Source organism: Gambusia affinis, linkage group LG14, assembly GCF_019740435.1.
Source record: "Gambusia affinis linkage group LG14, SWU_Gaff_1.0, whole genome shotgun sequence".
Lineage (NCBI taxonomy): Eukaryota > Metazoa > Chordata > Actinopteri > Cyprinodontiformes > Poeciliidae > Gambusia > Gambusia affinis.
In genome coordinates this window covers 14,387,249-14,406,630 of record NC_057881.1, presented here as the reverse complement: position 1 = coordinate 14,406,630, position 19,382 = coordinate 14,387,249, and the positions used below count along the sequence as shown (strand labels likewise).

The following is a 19,382-nucleotide window of genomic DNA, read 5'->3' as shown; positions in this document are numbered from 1 at the left end:
ATGAACTTCATACTTCTGAACCATTTCCAGACTCACGTCTTTGACTTGGTCCAGCTCTTTCTGGATGCATCTCTCTGCCTCTATGGAAGCGTCTTGAATTGAAGCCATTTTTTGACAAAGAGTTTCATTCTCAGCTTGTAGCTCTGCGTAAAGCATTTTATTGATTTTCACCATCTCAACATGAGATTCTTTGTCGTCTTTCAGCTCCTGCTCCAATGAACACACCGGTCTCTCAAGAGTTAAAACATCTGTTTCAAATTTCGCGGTCATTTCCAGGTTTGCCTCTTTGACTTGGTTCGTCTCGCTCTGGAGACATGTCTTCAGTTCTGTACTCTGTTCGGTGTTTTCATCTTTCATCATCTTAAAAAACTTCCTGTTCATATTTGTTTGAGAGTTAGCTCTTCTGTAAACTTCCAGCTCTTCCTGTAACGTTGCCACCTGTTCTGACAGATTAATAATGTCAGTTTCAAGCTTAGCAAGTACTTCTTGACATAAGGCCATACTTTCCTGCATCTCTCTCTGTAAAAGTGCCTGTTTTTCTTGAGAAGATCCTAGCTGATGTTGGAGGGCTTTATTTTCCACGAGGAGCTCAGAGAATTCGATGTCCTCACTGGCATTGGATTCTTTTTTTGCCTCACTGCACGCGCCAACGTCGTTTTCATTAAACTTCCGTTTTTCTAGCTTGAGTTTTGCGTCATGCAGTCCTTTTTCCAAGTCATTTGCTCTTTGGTGTTCCTCGTTGAATCTGGCTCTTTCTGCAGCTAAGAGTCTTTAGCCTGTTAATTTCCTCCTCTAAAGAATCACCGCTTGGCGTATCTTTGCCTTGTATCCAGGCATCCTGATTTTGCTTGTTCTTCCAGCCGTCTTCCTGGCAATGAGCCTCCTCTTCAAAGAATTCCTTCGTCTGAGTCTCCATTTTTCTCACAAACTGTTTCGAAAATATGCTGCAAATTATCCAAACAGGGATTTCTGTAGAAGCACTCATCACTTGAGCTTGTGCTTGAATTCTGCACCTTGTTTATTTTTGAAAAATGAATGAAAATGAATCAAGAGTTTCAACCATATTTCATACAAATTATAAAACAAAATGAATTAATCCAAAGTTTCTGTACTTTCCGTGCTTTTCATTCAAGAATATGATCTATGATAACATTATCTTGAGTTGATTTTTATTTTTACACTTTTATATCCTCATTATAAAGTAATTACTGACAGTCTGGTCTTGCTGAGAAGCAGCAGTCCTGCTCACCTCCCTCTGCCCACCCTGGACATTTTGAGTCGTGACGTATTTACTTACAGGAGGACGTGATTTTTCACACAGGTGCTTCATCTGCTTGCCAGTGCGACTATTTGGGGAAGATAAGCTGCGCCTCCTCTTCACTTCTGAGCCGTTTTATGTTTCTTCCTTCAGCATCCTCACTGGTTGACGCGCTGTTTTAGTCTGTGCAGCCCGAAAGAAAAAAAGGAAACAAATTGCTACTTCTGCCTGCGAGTTTATGAATAACTCTTGAGATTTTAAGGGCACCTTTTCCAAAAGCAAAGAGATATTGGAAAGACGAGGGCTGAAAAAGATGCTTTATTGGTCTAAACAAATAGTTCACTCCTTGTTCTCTGGATGCATGGCTTTTCTTGCTGTGACCTCTGTTGTGAACGCAGGAGGTAAGACGATATTTTTAACTTTTATTGCTAATGGAGTCATATTTTTGAGACTTTTTAAGATAGTTTTCAAAACATTGTTTTAGGTGCATGCCAAAAAAAAAAAAAAAACGGACAAAACGTCAGTTTTTGAGCCCTGGTGCGCAATAGTTTGGTACACTGTAAAACACAAACTGTCGGGATAATAAGAGAGACAAACATGACCCAAGACATTTGAGATAGAATAGTTTTACTCATTACATTGAGGTTAAATTGCATAAATGTAACCCCAAAATGACAGAACAGGTTAAAATATAACTAGCATTAAAGATATAACTTGCAATCATAATTAAGAACCATTGTTTCTTTTATAATGTAATCTTGTGGTGAAAATTAACAAAAAAGAAAACTTGGTTTTTTGTTAATGTATGAAATATGACTGAAATAATACTGATAATAAAGGTTTTCAAATATATTCTAAGAAGGTGGCATGTTCATTTTTAAAGAAGTGTTTGTGAAAGCTCAGTTAGAGAGCAGGTTAGAACTGTCACCAAACTAGGCAGAGCTTTCGTTTTTGATCCACTCACCTTCCTTAACCAACAATCTTTAAAACTTTTGCTAGGCTAATTTGTTTATAATGCAACCCATACATAATGTGAAAAATGTTTCCTCTGTCGACACCCTCAATAAATATGCAATGCACTTTTCAAGTAGGAATTTTATTTCTTAAGCTTAAAAAACCCCCAACCTGGCTCTTCATGGCTGCCCTTCATGTTAAATCGTGAATTGAATGTGACAACCATATTTTTTGGTTCAGTTCCTCTGATTCCTGCTAGTTTTGAAGAATTAACAAACACTTAAATAAAACCTAAAAATAGGATGTACTCTAAAAAATGGGATAGATTTAATTTGAAAACTATTTTTTTGCTTAGTCAGGTTATCCTACTTTGATATTAAAATTTGTTTGATAGTCTGAAATATCTCAGTGTCACAAATAAGAGGAAAAACTGAAAATGTCTGCAAGGAGATATTAACAAATCAGTCAATTTGTTTCATGTGATGAAGGAGACTGATTCAAAAATCTTCTTTTGATTTTCAGTCAAATTATTTTGGTTTGACTTGCTAAAGAGAATAAACATTATTGTTGTTAGAACATAACCAGAATTGAACAACATCTTTAGAAATTGCCATGCGTTACTTAAAACCCTATAAATTCAATAACAGCCATTTTATTGCCAAAATATCTGCTTTTAGGCATGTTGACTTTTCTGCAGGGTTTGATCTTGTTTTCTCGTCTCATTCAACCTTCTGTTATATTTAATTATAGCAGTGGTCATTTGAAAATCCCACAATATATCTTCTGCAAAAAAAATTCAGAGTTGGTTGCTTTGCATGCTGGCAAGTTGAAGGGAATGCTCTGATGTTAATTATGAAAGGGGAAAATCCAGTTAGACTGGAGCTCGTCTTCACATGTCATATAAAAGTGATTTTCTACTTTCGCAAGATCTTTAACACATTTTTTCATATTTGTCTCGGTTTTATTACTTATGTAAACATTGGTAGCAACATGGAGGAGACTATTATCTATGATTGGTTTTCCAAATGTAATTTTCTTTCTTCCTAAGATATTACTAACATTGAGAACTGATCAAACATATTTGTTAGGTATAGAATTAACTTTGTCACATGTGCTTTATTTTGGTTTATTTGTCTGTTTTGTTGGAATGCAAACCACCCCTGTTCTGACAAATTACATAGCAACACTTTCACTAAATGGAGTCTACAGTTTCTCAGCTGAATAAATTTCATTTAGTGTATTCTCCCAGTTACTATCTGACTACCTTTTGTTGACAACAGATAGTAATCACACACATCACATACAGAAGGTCAGAAGGTCTCAATTGATTTGATCCAACCACTTAATATTAGCAGAGCAATAACACTGCAAAACACCTCAAACTACACAAGTTTCATTAAGTTGAAGGATTAATCTAGATGTGTTTTTTAATACATATTTCAATTCTGTACAGAAGCAATCTTGAACTCCATCTTATAATAATAGTGTAATAAATTTCCTACAATTGCTTAAGTCTTTCAGCCATGGATTGATGAATAAATTATTATTATTATTGTTGTTATTATTATTATTGCACTGTTGTCAGAAAACTTTCTGACCCGTCGCGTCATCTCTCCACAGGTCGTGTGTTTGTTTTAGACCCGAGGAGCTTGCAGGGCTTCGGGGAACCAGAGCAGGCGTGTGCCTCACAAAATGCCCGCTTGGCGTCAGTGGAAGAGCTCCGTCAAGCCGTGGTGGAGTGCTTCTTCTCTCACTGCACCCGTGGGTGGCTTTATGGAGGCACGGTGGGGTAAGAAAATAAACATTTACCTTCCCCACCTTTGAGGGGATGAGCAGGGAGATTTCTGGAGATGATCAAAGCTCCCATAAGTGTGTGCGCCGCCTGTACTTTTGAGGGAGGTTACAGGAATGGGTGAAAGAGGAAAGGAAGCAGAGGGAGCGTTGTCTGTTTTAGCAAGTGTGGGAAGAAACGATGGTGACACATTTCAGGAAGGAGAGAAAAAGCAGGGAGCAAAAGACGGAGAAAGGCTCCTCTGTCTCCTCCTGCGGGATGAGGGAATTCTGAGCCGGGGTGTCATGTCGACAACTGCCTCCATTTACGCCCCACATCTCCACAGCAACGTGAGATGCTGCTTTCATCGCCCCGAGAGACAGAGCACATGCATGTTTGATTTAGGAGGGAGACAGGTACAGTGATAGATGGTTGACAGTATGCACAGGAACTTAGGTGGGAAGAGGAGATCAAAACTCTTATAGTAGGTTTTGGGTTATTTGGTTCAAATGTAGAGAAAAGTTACAAAACTCATGTAGAAAGATGGAAGCAATCAGGCATAATGCTCAGCACGTTTTAATTTCATTAATGATCTTCTTTTAAAAGTTATTTTCTGGGTGTGATGGGCGGTTGAATCTCATTTATTAGAGTCATCAAAAGATGGATTTTGGTGCAAAGATGTTTGTTTTATTCATCTATTTTCCTTCAAGGTTAGATTTACACCTTTTTGTGAGTTAGTTAAATGATCACTGCTCTTGAGTTGTTTTTGTTTTTTCTTTGTCTTCCTAACTTTTTCTGTCAGTGGTGTGAACTTTCTTTTTTTTTTTGTTTCTCCTCGGAGCCATCACTCTTATCTTAATGATAATAACAAATACACTGAAACATTGTCAGAGGTTTTTCTGCTGTGTTGCTGTAAACAAATACCATTCAGCCTAACCCTACTTACTACTAAGTTTTCATTTTCACTTGTATTCAGGCTGGTAGCCCATGATAGTCACGTTAATTTCCATGTCCAAAAACCGAAAATATCCCCTGAAAATCATTGAAATACTGAACCTTGCTTGAACGTGAAGAGAGCAAGCATAATCAGACTGAGAATGCAGTCGAAAGCTGCTGAGGATTTATAATGTTACACATAAAATACCTAAACGAGAGATCACAGAAAAAGGCCGTAACCAACAAAAAATGGCAAAGATTTTAGTTCAAATTTGCATGGAAGTGCCTTTAAGTTTAAGAAGAGCATGGTGTATCTAGCAGAAAAAAACCAACAAGTTTTGTAATTTAACTTTATTTTTATTTCTGCTGGATGCCTTACATAACTGTGAAAACAAAAAATAATTTCCCTTCCTCTTCACAACTATGAATTACATTGTCACAAAAAACCTAATTAAAACACACTGATGTTTTGGTTCTAATGTATGGAGAGCCATTTCAGCCAAAATTAAATAAATATGAATAAATACATGTATAAATAAAAAAATATACAAATTATTTTAAAATGACTTATTTGTAAATAAATGTACAAATAATAATAATAATAATAATAATAATAATAATAATAATAATAATAATAATAATAATAATAATAATAATAATAATAATAATAATAAGGTATTTATTGCGAAGGTGATTAAGTTAAGAGGCCAATTAATTATACGCTTACTTCCTTATTGATTGATTGATTTAATTAATTTTGGCTGAAATAGGCTCCAATTTCATGTGATGCCATTTTTAAATGTTATATAAGAGTAAATACTTCTGAAAGTCTGTTGTGGTACCATTTGTATGTCTGTCTGCAGGACAACAGTTTGTAATGCTGAGGGGAGTTCACTGAAGGCTGTTAACGTGAAGACAGAAAATGCTACAGAGGACAGTGCACACCTGAGTGCATTCTGCATGAAAGACAAAGGTCAGTGGTGTAAATGTTTTTATAATGATACACCAAAACCGTAAACAAACACTGGTTCTTTTCAACTCTCTTTGTGGTATTTACTGTGCTTTCTTTTTGGGTGTATGTATTTGTTCTGGTAAAGCTGATGAGTGTTTCTGATCAAACTTCAACCATAAAGGAATATAAGCATTACTTAACATGAACAACAATGCGGATGCTTTTTGCCATTAATATTTTTGTACACATTTTCCCAAAACAAACTACTTTTTAATTCATCCCAATATTGACTTGAGTGAAACAATTACTTTGAAGAGAGTAATCTGTATTTGACATCATCTGTGTCATTTTTTGATGTTGGTAGCTGTGATCTGTGGGGATCCGCCATCGTTCCCCAACGCCCGTCTGCAGGATCACTCAGGGTTTGAGATGGGAGATGAGCTGCTGTACACCTGCACGCCTGGTTACGTGATGCCCAGCGGTCACTCTGCCTTCAGCCTGCTGTGTGACAGCTGTGGAGAGTGGTACGGGACCGTGCGGATTTGTATTAAAGGTAAAATGAAATTTACATTTTAAATGTCTCGTGGAAGGTTTTAAAATATTAAGGAGCAAAACCAAACAAAAAATGTGAGTAAAGGGAAGGGGTTCATGTTTTGTTTCTTCAAAGTTTTAAGGCGCTTGTATCTTGGGTACAAATTTTCTGATGTGAATTGTGATGAAAATGTCTGCTTTGACTATCCATAATGTGGCCATATCAATTTTAATAAAAAAAAAAAAGTCTGCTGGTTTTACCTTCAACCAGGTCTGAGCAGATGGTTGGATCTGTCATGTTTATGGCTTTGGTTTTTAAATGGTTTCAAACATGAGGATTTACAAGATGATTTATGAATGACAAACCTGCTCCAGGCCTGTTGTAGCTGATGTTAGCTCTGCAGACTGTTGTGGAAAATTTTCTTTAACAAGGAGTGAGGAAAAACTGTTTCAAAACCCAAATGAAACAGTCCAAGGCCAGAGAAACTGCTTATGAAGACTTCTTTATGAGCACGTGCATTACACAGGAATTATTATACTGTTATGCATTGTTGTACTTATAATCATGTGGTGATCTTAAAATTTTCCACTACAAGACTCATGCAGACTGTCCAATCTTAACATGAAATATATAATTTAATAATACGATGTACTTCTAAATTTGATTAATGTCTTGTCATTTTATCTTTAGGTGGAACTGAAACCCATGTAGACTATGAAGACAATCTTGAAGATTCCTATGAAGAAACAGATCATGATCGTGACAGTCAAGAAGACATATTCAGAGATACTTCTCAAGATGGGAAGGGGATTCTGCAGCAGCACGAAACAAAATTTTGGGTCAATGTAGAAGAGAATCACCAGGATGGCCACGAAGTGCACGGTATTGGAGTAAAGGTGATTAATAGCAGTAGAACCTTTGGAGGAACTGTGGATGAAGTAGCAATGAGAGAGGAAGATGCTTTCACAGTCCATCCCAGGTTTGAGCAGGACAGTACCAAGTTGGTCCGCACTGGTGCAGCTCCAGCCACGAAGGAGCCTGTTTCTCTTCTCTCCCAAAAACACATGTTCTGGTTCCCCTCTGAGGCTTTCCAGGAGGAGGTACTGCCCATCTCCAGCGATTCAGTCACACAAGCAACACAGAGAGCCTCTGGTGCCCGGTCTGAGGAGAGCAAAGAAAACGAGAGCCAAGAAAGGCTGAAAAGCACCGACTCTGTCGATCAAGACGATCATGACGATCAAGATGATCATCATCATGATGATGATGATCATGATGATGATGATGATAAGAAAGACAGAAATAAAGATCAAGATGATAAATTATATGAGGATCCTGGGGATGACAGAGATGATAATGATGATCATGATGACAACCTCCGTGATGACTTGGACATCCATGAAGGCGACCGTACCGATGATCACGATGATCACAATGATCACAATGATCCTGACAGTCGCCAGGAAGAGGATTTTGATGACAATGTGAAGCAACCGACTCACTATGACGACTCGGACAGACCTGATCGGAACAGAGATGATGATGATCATGATGACCATTATGACATGGGCGAGCACGAAGACGGCAGTGATCGCACCAAAGAAGACGATGATCATGATGATGCATATGACGATCACCCAAGTCAGGAGGATCATGATGATGATCACAGGGAGAATGATGGAGAACATCCTGATGATTCAGAGGAACAGCCAACAAGTGACGATCATGATGATGGAGAGGAACATTACGATCATGATGAAGACGACATACACGATGATCGTGATGACAAAGATGGGGAGAGCTATGACGATCATGATAGTCATGAAGACGATGATCATCACCCACATCTAATCATTTCTGTAGCCAATGAGCGGTGGCCAAACATCACCCAGAGGGAAGCAGGAAGTAAGAGCTCTAAAGATAATACTTGGCTCGATGGATATCCTGTTGATCTATTTGACACAGAAAATAGTGATTCCACAAAAGGGCAGATGGGAACAAGAATGGCAAAGACAACAGACAAACCCAACAACGTGGAAGTACATAAACGGGTTCCTGACATCAGTTTGTCAGACGGAGATGTTTCCTTCACTATGGCACCTATATCCGACCAAGGGAGGGAGAAAAAGAACTGGCCTGGCTCCAGGACTCCAGCTACCTCATCTGACCATTCAGAGAGTTCAAACTCCCCCTCAAACTCCGACACCCTGGATTACGACACACAACAAGTTGCTCCCACCCACTCCTGGCTGGACGACCTCACCAATCACCCCTTCCTCGATCACGGCCCAGCTCCCCCGGTGCATGATGGGAACACGTTTCCTGGAGTGATAGAGGAACACACTGTGGACAATCTGCCAGGTATGATGGGTGAGATGGAAGGAGAGAAGAGGAAGACCATCTGTGTGGGTGAGGACTGTCCGCCCCACCCTCCAAGCTCAACCACTCAAGGGGCGAAGGTGGCAGCCATCATTGTGGCGGTGTGTGCCGTGGCCACCGCAGTCATCATCGGAGTTTGGTGTTACAGACGGAAACAGCAGAAAAGTTCACTGTACGAGATGAACGGAAAAGGTCAAAGTCAGAGCAGACAGGGCCAACAGATAGAGATGCAGCAGAAAGTGTAGGAATGGAGAATCAGGACGTTAATGAAGAGCAGAGACATTTAAAGATAGAAGAATTAAGATAAACAAGAGGAATGAACTTCCCTACATCATGTTAGACACTACTGCAGGTGTGAACACTTTGGGTTTGAAAACTAGCTGCATTTCTGCTTCAATGAAAAAAGCCTTGCTGAGTTAGCTATAAATATACCCTCGTATTATTACATTAAAACTTCTGCATGTAGCTGGATGCAAAAGGGCTGTGCCCAAAACAAAGAAACTAGTAAATACAGGGAAGCTATTCCTCCATGACTATATCAACTGGGACTTCCAACTTTAAATGTTTTCATCATTTTGGTGATGCTTATTTGTATTTTCTCGGGTTTCTGCTGTTTTTTTAAACTGTTTTGAATATATTGCTGTAAATCAAGAATGTCAACCCTTGGAATCCATTGTCATAAAAACTTTAGATCTGTTGCATCTTCAATACGCCTGATTTACAAAAACGTTTTTAACAGGTATCTGCACAATTTGATAATATTCTCCAGTTATTTGAATCAGGTGTGTTGTACAGGGTTATGTATATACTTAAACCCCAACTTGTGGCTAAATTTCTCTTTGCTCCTTGAAGACAAGCCTTTTGTACCCATCAACAAACTTCTGACCACTCTTTTGGGAGAGTTAATTTAAACTGGTAGGTTTTCTGGCATGGTGCACCAATTTTCAACAGGATTTAAGACTAGGTTTTGCTTTGCTAACTCTATGCTAACAAGATTTAGCCATTTCAAAACCAGTGTTGATTTACAATGGAGGTCAATGTTTTGTTTGGACAATGTGGCAGGAAAACAGCGTTTGATAATCATTTATTCCACAACAAACACCCATCTGACCAAAACTATGAGAGATTGCCCTATTTTACTGAGCTATTCATTTTTTTTTAGTTTAAAATATGCACTTTATTCCAAGTTATTTACTTATATAACATGACTGCTGTGACTGGGCAGCAAAACATAATCCACCAGTCATTTTGCTTCATTTCTTTGGGTTGCATTACTCATTGGGTAATGCAAAACAAGTTACGGTAATGCAGATGTGCACGATAATGCAAAAATAATCAAAAAAGGACTAAATAAATGTGGTGCTGGGTCGGCTGGTGAATTGGACCTCAGTTGGCCCCCCAAATGAAACTCTGCTTAGGAACTGCTTTAAATATGGGCTGGGTCTGATCAGCATCGCCGTTAACAGTGAAACCAGCTTTACTTTATCATGAACTGAGAGGACGATGACAAAGAAATTTCCAAAATTTTCTGCTTTGAGATGACGTTTGTTGTGAAATGGCACTATGTAAACAAATTGAATGGAATGAAATTGAGTTGAACGGAATTTGGTTTTCAGCTGACCAAACAAATGCCTTCTGCAGAAAGTTTTATCAGGCAAAGTTTGACCTTTTTGGTCCAAATGCAAAGACGTATGTTTGGCAGACGTAATAACTTAATAACACTCAACCAAGTGTCAAATATGGTGGAGGCAGCATCATGCTGTGAGTCTTTTCTTTACTGCCAGAAGTACAAAAAGTGATCATGTCACGTTTCCAGACTGTTGGAAGACGACTCAGAGCGAAATTGTGAATGCATTTAAAGTTTTCTGCATGTAAACTTTGTGCAAAATGGGATTTGAACCCAGTTCGAATGTCCTGCAACACAAATGAGAAAATACAATTTTATGCAAACACTTCTCCTTCATCCGAGTTCTGCCATGTTTTTATTTAGCCCTTGAAAGAGACATTAGTGAAGATATTAATTCCTTTTTCTACCACAACAGAAAAAAAAAAAAAAACTGTCCCAGGTGAATTATGTGTAATGTTAAAAAGTACAAACCCTGTCCCCTCAACACACATACTCTAAATACAAACTTCCTCTGAAATCTTCTCTGGAGAAGATATCTGGAGATGTGTTCAGTACAGGCTGGTTGAAAATGACTAAGATTGATTAATTTGGTCACGTTAGCTACATGAGTACAACTGTATTAATGTGTGCACTGTAAATGTGGTATTTAGTTGTTCTTCTGTCTAATGCCAAATAGAAGATGTACTTTTATATCTTAAAATGGAAACACATTTAAGTACTTAAAGGAGTTTATTATTCAACTTATTCAAATATATCAGTTTTTCTAATTTGGTCAGCAAGTTAACATTTGAAACAGACATCATATATCAGGGGTGGGCACTCCTGGTCCTCGAGGGCCGGTTTCCTGCAACTTTTAGATGTATCTCTACTTCAACACACCTGAGTCAAGTATTGAGGTCATTAGCAGGACTCTGGAGCACTTGACTGCACTCTGGAGGAGATTCAGCTGTTGGATTCAGGTGAGATGGACCAGGGAGACATCCAAGAGTTGCAGGAGACCGGCCCTCGAGGACCAGGAGTGCCCACCCCTTGTACATATTATTAGTGTAAATGTTGTTAATGAGGTGAGACACTTTGGCATTGTTGTCCATGGTGGTTTCTTGTGTAATTCCCTTTAGCTCCATAAAAATGATGGGTAAACTGCTGTTGTTTCAGGAATGCTGGTGAAGAAAAAGAGTAGTTGGATCTGGCAGCTCTTTGTTTGCCTGATTTACTTCCTAAACTTAGAAAAAATCGAGGAGTTATTTTCCAGACTTTGAAGATTGAAAGATTAAAGTGATGACAAGATGGGCAAGACATTGAATTTCTCTTCCTGTGAGTTTGTTTCATCTGCACATGTGTGGCAAATTTGATGCCTTATTTATAAAGAAAAATAATTTGTGTCAACTTGAGTCAATAATATTATTTTCTTAGTTCTGCTGTAGTCAGGAAAGAAAAAGATATTTCACACTTTTTTTGGCAAACAATTATGATTATAGTCATGATTAATAACAATAAAAGAAAAGCATGATGATAATATTAGAAATACAACATTTCAAGTACTTATTTCGGTTATGAATGCAGTGAAGAAAAACACTTTTAACTTTTCTGTTGATCTCAAAGTGTAAAGATTAGTCCAGAAGTACATCTAAAGTTCACTGTGAAGGTAAAACATGTTTGTACATGTGGTTTCTTGGTCTTAATAAACATATAAGATGTGTTTCTGTAATGTTGATTGAAATATTCTATAGTCAGGATGAAATACAAATATTATCCTCCATGGAAAAAGTAATATATTCATAACCACTTTTTCACGTTTTGTCATGTAACAGCCACAAACTATCTATTTTAGCAAGATATCATTTGATAGATTGTAAAGTGGAAAAAACTGATTGATGGTTTTCAAAAATCTTTCTAAATAAAAACCTGAAAAGTGTGGCATGCTTTTATGTTCAATCCTCTCAAGTCAGCGCTTTGCATATTTATAAAAGAGAATGTGTGATCCACATTAAATTACTCCAGTTGGTTGTAAATGCCTGAATTACATTTATCCAAATTAATTAATTAATTACGTTTATTGAGTTACATCAAGTCAAAGTTCAATTATTCAATTACTCAGAGCCAATTGAAGTAATTTATTTAAGTTGAAGTTTTGATTTACTCATATAAAAAAATTCTCAAATGGATTTAGATTCAACCTTTGACTGTGCCGTTGCTTTTATATAAATAACTCAATTACAGTTTACTTTCATCTGACCAAAGCTCCTTTTGCAACACGTTTTGCTACGTTGTCTTATGGTTAATTTAATTGTTGGTCTATAATATTCACAAACAAACCTCCAACACATTCACAAAAAGCTGGATTCATCCTGAGATTGAGTCTGAGGATTTTAGTTAGAGGTGACAGGGGCTGAAAATCTGATTTTTGTTTATTACGTATTATTTAGTTTGTCTGTCAGAAAAGATCCCAATAAATGACACAAATATTTGCTCTTTATTAAGGCACTGTAAATCATGTTAACTCTGCTTCCTGATAATCATGTTTGCACCTGTTTGTAACACAACAGGTGTGATTATTTGCAGTCAACTTTTTCTAATTAATCACAACTTTTCTTTGCAATAAAAAAAGGAACAGGATTAGAGGGTGAAATGTGGCCAGTGGTGAAAGAAAGGCAGTAAAAGAGACAGAAGAGAGTGAGAATGCAGACAGGCGCTAACACAGGGGGGATGTTCCCCAGTGGGTTTCTAACACCATTGTGAGACAAACTGCACAGAGACTCAATGTTCACACATTAATAACCAACTCAGTGTTTTCTCTGAATGCCTCTGCTCAGCTCTTTATGACGTTCTCCACAGCTTTTTCGTGACTTTTTCCCTTTTAATTAAAGCTCAAGTGAAAAAAGAATCACTGGACTGGAACGGAGAATTAGTTCATTAATTAAGGTAATTATTTTAAGCATGGACACTAAAAGTAATTCACCAGACTTTGTCTAAATATATTCTGGATTTCTTATTTAGATTTGAATGAGTATCTATTTTAGCTGTTTCTTCCTTTTTAATAGACAAAGCAAAGAATATATCAAAGAAAACATCAACATCCTTACGCCTAACATCAAAACATGGAAGTGATGGAAGAAAAGACTCCGGAAACTTTGTTTATTGTCATAAAAAAATAACACCATTCACAGTATTGAATGAATTCAGAAGATGGTAAAACTGGATATTTGCTGCACAAAATTACAAATTACAAACACAACTGGTGCTTTAGAGGAGGAGGCAATACCAAATTGTTAAATAATTTAAAAAAACGCAGTATTCAAATAAATACAGACTGTTGGAGTGTTTAGTCATTTCTAATCGAGTATTTTGGAGTGTTTCCATGTGTGCTATTGGTCCTCGTCCAGAAATTCGTCTATAAACTCCACCACTTCTCCCTGTGAACACAAATACAGCAGATCAAATTAAAAGGTTATGTTTCATTTCACACCAGAAATTCTCATATATTTTATTTCTAAGGAGATTAATGTCTAGAACTGAATTTGATTTACAACATAAAACATATAAAATATGTAATTATTGAGATTCTTCAAAATACCACAAGTTAGATTAGGGTCATGCTGCCCTCTCATGTCTGTCGGTGGTATTGCAGCCTGGTGAACCACGTGACCTAACTCAGTTATCCAATTTCTTCTTATAACACTTTGATCAAAACTATGAGAGAAGCCAACAACCTGGTCCTAGATGTTTACATTTTATTAAGCATATTTAATAAGAAACACATATAAAATGTTTAATGTTCCTTTTATTTGTCCCCAAATGTCCAGAAACGAGGGATCCCGTGACGCACAAACACCCAGAAATATGTAAGCACACACACACACACACACACACACACACCTCATCGTCGCTCACAAGGCGTTGCTTCGCAAACTCCAACATCTGCAGCTGCAGGGTGGTTTGATTGTAGTATCGCACTGCCTCCTGCAGCACACACACAGAAACAAATATGTTCACAAAGCCACGGAGGAGGACTTTAGTAAAACTTATCCTTGCAAAAAATACAGTTATTAAATATCACTGTAGAATATTAACCCAAAACTGAATTTTTGATCAGATATGTCACCTTTAGCTTCATATTAACGCCATTTGAACTAGCTCAAACAATATAATGATGAATTATTCATAACTTTATAAAGATGTGTAAAAATAAACTTTAAAATATTATTTTTGTAATTTCACCTTTTCCTGGAAAACTAATAATAATTTTCTTCCATTTTTAATGTACAATTCAAAGTAAATGCTAGATTACCTCCCAGCTCTTTTCATATAAATAGCGGAGATATTTGAATAACAGTAGGTAATTTATACATAAAGTATGCAAACTGTAACATTTATTTATTTTTAGTTTCTGTTAGACTGTTTAAGTAGTTTGTGTTTGATAAGTTTGGGCAATCTCCTTTACTAACATCGTGTCAACAAACTATTTCTTTGTAAGTCTAGAGTTTTTTATCCACATGGAAGCAACAACTCAGACATAAGGGTTTCATTTTCTGGCATAAGTTTATTTTGCTTTAAAAAAAAGTTCTTAAAGCATCAAACTCAAGCCAAAAAATAATTTTCCAAATCTTATTTCAGGCCTAGCTTTTCAGATAAATAGGAGAAAAGTTCTCCATGAAAAAACAAAAAATGGTAGAAATTCATTCACAGGTGATTCTGTTTTTTCGTTTGTTTGCTGGCGAACATTTCGGTTGCAAGCATAGATTTTTACCTGTGTAGTAAAATATGGAATAAAAGAAAAGGGATGTTACTCACTGCTCTGGGGAGGAAGTCCTCCTCCGTCAGCCCCCACTTGTTTCTGTGGTACTTGTAGTAGGCCACGTTGTTGTTCATGACCTCATCGTTGGGGTCAAACAGAACGTAGCTGGTCGCACACGGCACCGCGTTCTTCAGGTCATTCACTGAGGAAAACATGAAAATTATCAGCTGCAGGGATTCGTTTTCGTAAATGCTGTAAACCCTGAATGCTGATTCTGCTCACGTTTATAATAGGCAAACTGCAGGTAGTGATACATCGTCGCCACGAACTTGTCAACAACGAAGCCTCCGACTATGGGTGTCAGGTCACTTTCACACATCACCTTTCTCTCAAGGACTTCAGTGTAGTGATCTAAAAAAAACAACAAGAAGAAGAAAATAAATTCCTATTTAAGCTGGTGACGTCTAAATGTGTTCAGAAACCAGCTCTTAAGTTGAACCAACCAGCTATGGAGGCGTAGAAATCTTTAAACTCTTTGACGTGTCTCGGACCCTCGGACGCAGCCAGGCACTCGTCGTAGACCTTGAAGAAGTCCCTCAGTGCCAGCTCCATGTCTGACACCGACGTCCGGAAGTTGTCACCGTTATACGCCTTCACGGCGCGCAAAAATAAAGTCTGGACAAAAACAAAACACGCAGTCACGATGCAACGCTGCTGCATTATTTACAAGTATTTCATGCACTCATGACTCCCTTCGTTGCTCCTAAGGAGTAAAATTAAACGAAGCCTCCACGGAGCTGTGTGTTTAGTAGGCTATTGAAGCTCATAACACTAGGGAGGCCAATTTGGCCTGAAAACCACAGGCTGAAAAAACCCGCAGAGCCAGTAACAGGACTCGCGGGTTTGCGCTGGATGCACCCTTCATATTTTCTCTAAATCTAAGGAACTTGTACTATTATTATTTATACTTTACTTTTTACGTGAATAACCGTGAATAACCTCATGTTTTCTAATGAAATAGTGGAAAATGCTCTCTTAATCGTTTCTTTGCTGCGTCTAGTGCTTTAAGCGATACTGTCCCACTGCATAACAGAGCCACTGCCATGCTTCACCGTTAATGGCCAATTTGTTTTTATGTGATCTTAAAAGATAAACTAAAGTCCCAAATTTAGCATTAAGATTTGATTTTCTCTGTTAATAAAAGTCGGCAATAAAATCTGGCTCACTTGTTACAGTTTTTGAAACATTTAAAAATAATACTACATTAAAACTTTGTTAAACGTATTGATCTATGTATGATGTCAATTTTGGTGGCTGTGTTCTGACTAAGAAAACCATTAATTATTAGTAAAGAATTCATGGTTTAATTAATTATTAACTAATTCATTAATAAGTAATTAGTTAATTATTACTTAATAATTAACTAATTATAAGGTTTCTTTTTTTTTCAAGAGACCTTATAAATTATGCCAACACATCCCAGTACTCCTTATTTGTTATTAGATTAAAGCAGTTTTGTTTTGTTGATTTTTTAACGACATTTGATGAGCGTATTATACCAATTTAGAAACATCCACCAAATGCTAAAATTTAGATTAAAGCAGTTTTGTTTTGTTGATTTTTTAACGACATTTGATGAGCGTATTATACCAATTTAGAAACATCCACCAAATGCTAAAATAAAAAAAATCAGGCTAACAATGCCAGCTGTCAGGACTGTGAGCATGCATGCACCTCATAGGATTTGGTCTCCAGATCTTTCAGATGTTCTTCAGCTCCAGGCAGACTCTTGTAATAAGCCATGTTCTTCTGCATCATCTCATCATTCGGGTGTTTCAGCAGAAAAGTGTGAGCAGCAGACACAGCTTTGACCAGGTTGTTGGACTGTAACACAAAGATGAAAATAAAGTAAGAAAGGATATACACGGGTTTTTTATTTTTATTTTAGATAAATAAATCTGGCAACACACAGACAGCTTAACAGTAAACTAGTCACAAGTCAGTCTTACTTTAAAGTAGGCGTACTGCAGGTATTTGTAGGGCTCTCTCCGATCAAACTCATCGATGGTGTCTCTACTGGGTAAGCTCTGTCTGAAAGCTGGCAGCCCCTGCTTGCAGCGCTTCAGGCACTGCGCCCTCTTCATCACATTCCCGAACGCCCGCAGCTCCGGGAAGTCCGCAAACTTCTGCTCGTCGTCCAGCCGCACGGAGCTGCAGTTCAGGTTGCAGAAGGCCTCGCTGTCCCGCAGCAGGCGGTAGAGGCGCAGCGACACCTCCAGGTACTCCACCGTTTCCTGCCACTTCTCCGCCGTGTACTGGTCCAGCCCGTACTTGTAGGCGGACTCCAGGGGCATCAGCTCGTGTCTGGGGAAGCTCCTGAAGCTGTACTTTTCGTACTGAGAGTTCACCGCCGAGATGAAAAAGGCGAGCAAACACAGAGAGAAGAGGTGGGAAGGTGTGGAGGGAGCCATTTTTGTCTACAAAGAATAAAAAATAAAAAGAGGAGAAAAGTTTGAGCTGGCAGAGGTTCTTCAGGAGTGATTCTAGGACCGCCTTACGTTCCTCCACGTATCCGGACAAATCTTGAAACCTCTTCAGGGCGCAGGGAAGGATCAGCAGGGTCCAGTAAGGGGGGCTGCCAAGTATGGCAAGCTGTTTGTGTAAATAATCCACAGCCTTCAGCAAGTTGCTGACGCACATGTCATGTTTCAGTTCCTACTCTCCGATCAGGGACAACCAGTCCCAGTTTATCTGTAACTGTTTTTTAAACTGGAGCTTGAAAATTTTAAGGAATATTTGTAAACTACAAAGGTTGCCGTCAAAATTGGATCTCAAAAAGGTCATAAAGCTCTTTTCTTTTCACATGTGTCATCAAAAATGTCATAGATTGCCTTCATTTGTTCGAAAACTCTGCAGCAAGACTCCTTACCAGAACAAACAGGGGAGCTCACATCAGTCTTGTTTTAATATCTTTGCAGTTTATAGGTTTATGTCAGATTTCTAACTTTCAGGGCTCTGCGTGGTCACACTCCTTCCTCTAAAACTGAAGCCACGTACTCCAAATAATATTATATTAACATATTAATTAAAGTTCAAGTTGTTCTCTGCCATGTTTACTTTGGGTACAGTTATGTTATAATAAGGATACATTTGTAATATAGTGTGCAGGACTAATAGTTAGGGTTTTTTATTATTTTTGTTAAAAAAAAATAAATTAGCTAGATAGAATTTTACAGTTGATTAATTAATTAATTTCACTTGATTAATTCAGTTAAAAAAAGTCATGTAAAGACATTATTATTTTGGTAACAAAGTCCAACGTAGCACAATTGGTAACCCCCAACAATTCTTTGGGGGGTTTGTTTTGATTTTAATCACAAACTTTTAAAAAAGTAATAATAATTATCAAACTTCTTTTGGGTTTCTTGGGAATATGAATGATCAATGCTTGTGTTAGTTAAATTCAAACAGCATCGCCAAGTTTTTAATGTGCCATGCAACTTCTTAGAGCTGGAAGACCGTAGAATCTGAATCGTGGGAGGAGTCAACCATTTGAGTCATATGTTAGACTCCGCCCTCATTTAATCCAGCCCCAAACTGCACACTGTAGACAGGAGTTATCAAGGATATGGAATATGTCCACTAACGGCTTGCCATACACCGAGCTGCTCCTCCCATAAAATCACAGTTAAAATCACCGCGGATTTGTGTTCTCGTAAAACTACAAGTTAAAACATGATAAACTGAACCTTTTTTTATTTTTTCCATCGTATTGTGACGTTCTTTTTAAAAGGGAAGATAAAAACAATTTATTACACTTTTAAAAGCTGAAGAGTAAAATCCACTACATTTTTTACGAGGAAAAAGTTTTAATTTTTTACGTTTTGACCAGTCTTCTCCCTCTTACTTCTAATTGAACCCCTGGTAAGAGTGTCCCTCCCACTCCCACTGCCACGTTGGAGCATTCCTGGCTTTGTCTGCATAAGCCCCCCGATGCCCCCCCGCCAAAAAAAAAAAAAAAGGATTCAAAGTTAAAAATAAAATAACGCGACCTGCTCATTGACTCAACCTCAGCATAATTAAGAGGCACGGCCACAAACATTTTGGCCATGTGAGGCAGAGGATGCGCCTTTCTGTGTGTGGAGACCCCTACGGTACCACGTTGACATGTCGGTGCAGCTTCACTGCGCAGGAGCAATACGTGGAGCCCAAACTATCTCGTTCGGTCCCCCACAGGGTCA

The 19,382-nt window shown here is 37.9% G+C and overlaps 2 protein-coding genes across 2 annotated transcripts; one reads left to right on the top strand and one right to left on the bottom strand.

Annotated features, from left to right (window-relative positions):
• The first annotated feature begins 1,493 nt into the window (after positions 1–1,493).
• susd5 (sushi domain containing 5) lies at positions 1,494–11,190 on the top strand. Its single transcript, XM_044138584.1, has 5 exons — positions 1,494–1,659; positions 3,833–4,001; positions 5,783–5,892; positions 6,236–6,424; positions 7,094–11,190. Exons 1-5 carry the CDS (start codon positions 1,572–1,574, stop codon positions 9,022–9,024), a joined length of 2,487 nt encoding a protein of 828 aa, XP_043994519.1. The 5' UTR covers positions 1,494–1,571; the 3' UTR covers positions 9,025–11,190.
• A 2,157-nt stretch (positions 11,191–13,347) lies between these two features.
• Positions 13,348–17,746, bottom strand: LOC122843662 (cartilage associated protein). The gene is made up of 7 exons (XM_044138586.1): positions 17,151–17,746; positions 16,876–17,025; positions 15,645–15,816; positions 15,424–15,552; positions 15,198–15,343; positions 14,283–14,366; positions 13,348–13,819 (listed from the first exon to the last, which is right to left on the bottom strand). Exons 1-7 carry the CDS (start codon positions 17,610–17,612, stop codon positions 13,772–13,774), a joined length of 1,191 nt encoding a protein of 396 aa, XP_043994521.1. The 5' UTR covers positions 17,613–17,746; the 3' UTR covers positions 13,348–13,771.
• Positions 17,747–19,382: the final 1,636 nt, after the last annotated feature.

Bases quoted from the DNA above. Each gene is read 5' to 3' on its own strand.
- LOC122843662 (XM_044138586.1), bottom strand. From the start codon at position 17,612: ATGGCTCCCTCCACACCTTCCCACCTCTTCTCTCTGTGTTTGCTCGCC. The intron at 14,367-15,197 runs GTGAGTAACATC...TGTGTGCTGCAG, and splicing joins AGGACTTCCTCCCCAGAGCA to GAGGCAGTGCGATACTACAA. The intron at 13,820-14,282 runs GTGTGTGTGTGT...TTGTGTTCACAG, and splicing joins GCCTTGTGAGCGACGATGAG to GGAGAAGTGGTGGAGTTTAT.
- susd5 (XM_044138584.1), top strand. From the start codon at position 1,572: ATGCTTTATTGGTCTAAACAAATAGTTCACTCCTTGTTCTCTGGATGC. The intron at 5,893-6,235 runs GTCAGTGGTGTA...TGATGTTGGTAG, and splicing joins ATTCTGCATGAAAGACAAAG to CTGTGATCTGTGGGGATCCG. The intron at 6,425-7,093 runs GTAAAATGAAAT...TTTTATCTTTAG, and splicing joins CGTGCGGATTTGTATTAAAG to GTGGAACTGAAACCCATGTA.